This window comes from Microtus pennsylvanicus, chromosome 6 (assembly GCF_037038515.1).
Source record: "Microtus pennsylvanicus isolate mMicPen1 chromosome 6, mMicPen1.hap1, whole genome shotgun sequence".
Taxonomy (NCBI): Eukaryota; Metazoa; Chordata; class Mammalia; order Rodentia; family Cricetidae; genus Microtus; species Microtus pennsylvanicus.
Window position 1 is genome coordinate 85199820 of NC_134584.1, and position 6000 is coordinate 85205819.

Sequence of the window (6000 nt, forward strand, 5' to 3'; positions counted from 1 at the left end):
CTGATCCTTCCCTTGGGCAGGTACCATGGGGAATCATCTACTGACCAACCCCGTGCTACAACCCCGTGGGGGCACCAGCCCATACAATACACTCATTGCAGAGTCTGTGGGCTTCAATCCTTCCTCGCCCCCAGTCTTCAACTCCCCAGGTGAGGACACTTGGGCTGGCTGGATGCCAGGGAAGAGCAGAGTCCCAGGTCGGGAGGCCCCAAGGGCAGGTCCTGAGGGGGCTCTGCTTAGCTCATTCTTGTCTTGTCTTCTCTTGCGGGCTGGCATCTACAGGAAGCTACAGGGAACCCAGTAAGTACCGCTGTCTCCTGGAAGCACTTCCATAGCGGGGAGGGGGACAAAGGCAGACCCTTCTTCTGTAGCTTCATAGGGACTGGAAACTTAGGGTGTCCCTTTCTACAGGCTCTGGCATGGCAGCCAGGTGAGGACTTTCAGGTAGGGAATGAAAGTGGGGGTCCAAGCCTAGTTGGTGTACCTGGCTACACTGGCCTCCACTTGCTGAAGTTGTGGCACTTACAAGGGAACCCTGGGTGAACTGGCCCGTATACATCCTCATGGGCTGCTAGGCGGCAGACCCCCCCCCCAAACAGGAGAGAGAGAGGAAAGAGAGACCTGAGGCTCTGGGACAGACCTCTGTGCTCCCTTTGTCTACCACGTGACCAGGCTCATCCTTACTGCCCCCTCTGCCCTGCAGAGCACCCCTTGGGAGGCCGGGAAGCCTGTGGCATGGACACCCTGCCCCTTAACGGCAACTTCAACAACAGCTACTCCTTGAGAAGCGGGGATTTCCCTCCAGGGGATGGGGGTCCTGAGCCACCCCGAGGTCGGAACCTGGCCGATGCCGCTGCCTTTGAGAAGATGATCATCTCAGAGCTGGTGCACAACAACCTGCGGGGGGCCAGTGGGGGCGCCAAAGGGCCTCCGCCGGAGCCTCCTGTGCCACCCGTGCCAGGGGTCAGTGAGGACGAGGCCGGCGGGCCTGGGGGTGCTGACCGGGCAGAGATTGAACTTCTCTACAAGGCCCTGGAGGAGCCACTGCTGCTGCCCCGGGCCCAGTCGGTGCTGTACCAGAGTGATCTGGATGAGTCGGAGAGCTGCACGGCAGAGGATGGGGCCACCAGTCGGCCCCTTTCCTCACCTCCCGGCCGGGACTCCCTCTATGCCAGCGGGGCCAACCTGCGGGACTCGCCCTCCTACCCGGACAGCAGCCCCGAAGGGCCTAATGAGGCCCTGCCCCCACCCCCTCCTGCCCCCCCTGGGCCCCCAGAAATCTACTACACCTCCCGCCCGCCGGCCCTGGTGGCTCGGAATCCCCTACAGGGCTACTACCAGGTGCGGCGGCCCAGCCATGAGGGCTACCTGGCAGCCCCCAGTCTCGAGGGGCCAGGGCCCGATGGGGATGGGCAGATGCAGTTGGTCACCAGTCTCTGAGGGGCCTCATGGACCAGAGGCCGGGGGCCTGGCCAGGGAGGGAACCCAGGAGGGGCTCTGGTGGGAGCAGAGACTGACGGAGGCAGTGGCTGGTGGGCCACTCTCTCCAGGTGCCCCTCAGCCCGTGGGCCCCACAGTCCCCTCGGGGGCTCTGACCTGGGCCCCAGGTGCCAGGGTTAGTAGACAGGGTTTCCACCAGCCACAGGCCCCAGCCTCTCTAGGGGAGTGCAATGAGGAAAAGCACTTGGGCCCTGGGAGTAGGGGAGAAGCTGGTAGGTATGACCAACTTCTGACTCTCCCTGCCTGTGGAGGAAGAGCAAGGGATAAGGCTTCCCTAGGATTTTAGGGGGTTGCCGCTTTTGAGGTGGCCAAAGCCTTGCAGGATCCAGTTTATCAGCTGCTCCTCCCCATCTACCGGAGGGGAGCAGTGGGGCAGCGGGACAGATGGACAGGATCCTCCCTGCCAGGTTCCTTGTGCCCTGGAGACTGGGCCTTGCACCACAGGCAGGCCGAGGCCTGGAGATGGGCAGTGGGGGCTGGTGGTTATCGAGGAACTTTCTCTGAAGCTCCTTTCTCCCTTGCTATCGGTCCTTGTCTCCCAAGCAAGCCTGCCCTTCAACCCTCAGAGTGCACCCAATGACCCCCTCCCTTGGGGTGACTCCCGATGAAGCACAACTCCCCGCAGGGCCCCTAACCCACTGGGGTGGCCATATCTGGGCAGTTCCCAGTCCTGTGGGCTGGGCTATCTGGGGAGCAGATTTGGGGTCTGGGGCTCCCTGAGGAGTGGGTCCTGGGTTTGGATCTTTCCCTAGGGGGTCCTCTTACCCCTCTCTCTTCCTCCCCTATTGCTGTAAATATTTCAACAAAACGGAAAAGGAAAAAAAAAGACAAAAAAAAAAGTAAGAAAAGAAAATCTCATCACTTGAAGCCACCGGGCACCTGCAGCCCAGGCCAGCCCGGACTTTCTCCGGAACAGAGCAGCGGCCAGCCCTGGCAACCAGGACTTCCTGTATTGTACATCCCAGCCAGGGCGGGCAGCCGCCAGAGCCGCTTTTACACTCCAGAGAGCAACAGCGAAACAAAGAACCCGTCCTTCCCGGCACCGGGTCCTGTCACCTCTGCTCTGTCAGTCCTGCATCAGTCCGCCCTCCTGGGGCGTGTACCTCACTGCCTGCCCCGCTGGCCAGGAGACACCCTCACACCCAAAGATGCTTTTGCCGAGATGGCTGCACTACCCCTTTGAGTTCCTGCTTCTTGTATATCACTTCAGGACTCATGGCAGGCAGGGGGAGGCTGGCGTCCAATCCTGAGAAGGGAAAGGAGTGAAGGGCAGGGAATGGTTCCTGTGGCTGAGCGGGATGGCAGTGGTAAGGTCTTTCTGAGGGAAAGGGGGAACAAAGGTGAGAGGTCCCTTTCCCTTGCCCCTCATCCCAAGCCCTCTGCCAGGCTTAAGGTGTCTGCCTAGCACCTCTGGCCCTTCAGCCTGGCCTGCCCTCCCCCAGTTTTGGGGAGATAGCATTAACTCTGCTGCCATCTTCCGGAGATGGAATCACACCTCTGCTGACTTCACTCTGTTTTTTCCCCTGCCTCCTTCCTCACAAGTGCCATGAGTTTTCAAGCATCCTCGGGTCTCAGCTTGCTGCTGCTGTGAACTTCTTTGGGTTATGAGGGAGGAGCTCTAGGAAGGCGCTGAGCAGGAGGTGAATCCGTGGCGAGGAGGACCCTTTTTGCTGCTAGAAAGCCCTCTCCCTTTTGGGGAGCTGGGACTGGCTTGTCCCCATAAATGTGGGGGGAAAGGGGCCAGACCAAAGATAATGGTTTGCCCCATGAAGGGGAACAGATGTGAAAAGGCAGGGTTTATTCCATCTCTGGTTTTTTCTGGTAGTGTGTTTTAGCCTATCTTGCCAGAAGACCAAGGGTGAAGTCTAGATGGGGGAGAGAGGATGGGGGTAGTCTTGCCAAGGCAGGCCTGGAGAGTAGGAGATGGCTTGTGGCCCTCGCCTAACTTCTGCTGGACCTGGAGCTTGCTGTGGTTCTGTGGAGTGACTGGCCCAGGAAGCAGAGGACTTAACTCAGCCCAGGCCTGAGGCCCATCAGACATCAATAAATCTGGGGAAAAGGGTGGGCGAAGAGGTCCTCTGGGATTGGAGGCACAGGAGTCCTGCTCCCTCATTCCCTGCACGGTCCTTTTCCAGATGTGGGCGATGGACGGCAGAGGATGTGGTGCAGCAGGGCCTTTGGTTCCTACTCTAGCTGGCATCGCTAGCACAGAGTAAACCCCAGGCCTCAGCTACATGGCGGGCCCCCAAGTGGGGCTGGTTCCACTGCAGTCCAGCGCAAAGCCACCCAGAGAGCCCAGGTGTCCCCTACCCTAACCAGACCTGGTGCCTTGACGCCCCCACCCCAGCGGGGACGGTACAAAGAAGGGTCTTGGTCTCCTCCTCCTCCCTTCCTTGGGCTCCTGAATTCATTTGTTCCTAAATCTTGCTCATTCTTTTTCTCTGCATTTTTTTTCCTTTTGGGTTTTTCTTAACTATCCACCTTCTTTCTTTGTGTCCCTTTTGCTGTCTCTGTGTGTCCCCCCCCCCCCATTCTCAATTTCTCTGTCCATTTGGGCCTCCCTGCTCCCACACCCTAGTCCCTTCTTTCCTTGGTCTCCTTTTCGATATGCCAAACCAATTTTGGGTCGAGTGCATTTAACGAGAACAAAACAAAAGGCTCATAAGAACGTTTCAGAAAAAAACAAAAAGTTTAAAAAAATGTTGAGTCAAAAAGTCAAACAATAAAGAAATTAAGATTTCTTGGAATGATAAGAGTGGTGTCATTCAATTGGGGGACAAAAAGTGGGGTATAGTATATGAGTCCCAGAAATCTATACTTGAATGTCTTGCAGGCCTAGAATTTCAGCATGTGGGAAGCTGGGGCAGGAGGATTGATTAGGCAGTTCAGTCTGGTCTACGTGGTAAAACCCTGGCTCAAAATTAAGGGACCAGGGAAATGGTTCCATGGTAAAGACCACTTGCTCTTGCACAGGACCCAACTTACAACCCCTGTGACTATAGTTCTAGAGGGTCTGATCCTTCTGATGTCCACAAGCACACTTACGGTACACATGCTTAGATACAACTAACTAAAAATATATACCTCTTAGGACCCTCAGCAGGCACCAGGGACTTGTATGTGAAGTGCTCTAACACTCCTGGTCTGACTGAATGTGTCTTAAGCAGTTTTCTCTGGTCTGCACCCACAATGCAGGGCACACGTTAGAGTTAGAACTCCACTTTACAGATGGAAATGCAGACACACACTAGGTCTCTGGCCTAGCCATTGTCTCACTCTCTTAGAGGAGTTCTTGGGAGGCAAAGGCTGGTGGATCTACAGAGCGAGTTCCAGGACCAGCCAGAGCTACACAGAGAAACACTGCCTTAAAAAAAAAAAGTGTAAAAACTTGCGTGAATGAATGGTTGGCTAAAACATTTATCAAAGGTGGCCCGCTAAAAAGGGAGCTGGAGATGCCTTTATTCCTTGTCTTAGTGTTGATGAAGGGATTTCAAGGCTCAGGTATCACAATGCTAGAGTGAGTACTTGTAAAACCTAATCCTCCACAATGGCAAGGCCCAGAAGACACACCCTTCACAAATCTTATAAGGCACAAAATGGTGAGGGACACCGGCACATTAGAAGAGCTTTGTTGTCTCCCTTTTCCTTGTACCAGACCTTGGGGTTGCCACTCAGAAAATTCTCAAACAAAACAAACTAAAATGACATCGATGAATGGTGGCAAGAGGGAATCCAGGCCTGTGAGCCAACTTCCAGACAAGCCAACTTTCAAACCCCAGACCGAGAACCCCTTGAATGAAAGCCCAGGTTCCTCTTGCTGAAATACCTAAGAGTTTTGCTGTTAGCTTTTCTCCAGTCCTTCCCCAGAAGGACCTATGGCCTTTTTTTTTTTTTTCAAGACAGGGTTTCTCCGTAGCTTTTAGTTCCTGTCCTGGAACTAGCTCTTGTAGACCAGGCTGACCTCGAACTCACAGAGATCCACCCGTCTCTGCTTCCCGAGTGCTGGGATTAAAGGCGTGTGCCACCACCACCCGACTCGACCTATGGCCTTTTTAAGGGTAACTACACTGGGGTCTGTTGGATACTGGTTCAGCGAGATCTCAAGCAACATCGTGACTCCCCAGTTAAAGCAAAGCCTTATGGGGGTCAGGTTATTATTAATGGAGTTTGGCTGGATTCTGTCTCACAGTAGGTCCAGTGGCTCCCTGGAATCCTGTAGTCATTTCCTAGCTGTATGCTTGGGATGTACTTAGAAACTGACAAAATTTACTCATTAGTCCCTGACCACTGCAGTGAAGGCTGGTAGGGTTGGAAAGGCCAAGTGGAAGCCACTGGTGTTGCCTCTGCCAGAAAATAGTGAGCCAAAACCAAAATCACACCCAGGAGGAACTGCAAAAATCAGTGTCACTATCAAAGACTCGAAAGATGCAGGGGTGGTGGCTCCCACATCTTTCTTCAGCTCTCCTAGCGGGCCAGCACAGAAGACAGATGGTAGAGAAT

General features: G+C 54.9%; 1 protein-coding gene across 9 annotated transcripts in view; it reads left to right on the forward strand.

Moving 5' to 3' along the window:
- The window catches only part of Adgrl1 (adhesion G protein-coupled receptor L1), a 41742-nt gene extending 37495 nt beyond the window's left edge, over nucleotides 1-4247 (forward strand). For 5 of the 9 annotated variants that reach the window (XM_075976633.1, XM_075976640.1, XM_075976631.1 and 2 more), the window contains 3 exons: nucleotides 21-149; nucleotides 283-300; nucleotides 662-4247. In XM_075976633.1, coding sequence (XP_075832748.1) covers nucleotides 21-149; nucleotides 283-300; nucleotides 662-1440 — 926 coding nt within the window. In that variant the 3' untranslated portion in view covers nucleotides 1441-4247. The remainder of the gene's footprint in view (nucleotides 1-20; nucleotides 150-282; nucleotides 301-661) is intronic. The other 4 variants (XM_075976637.1, XM_075976634.1, XM_075976635.1 and 1 more) reach the window with 1 other exon arrangement.
- The last annotated feature ends 1753 nt before the right edge of the window (nucleotides 4248-6000 follow it).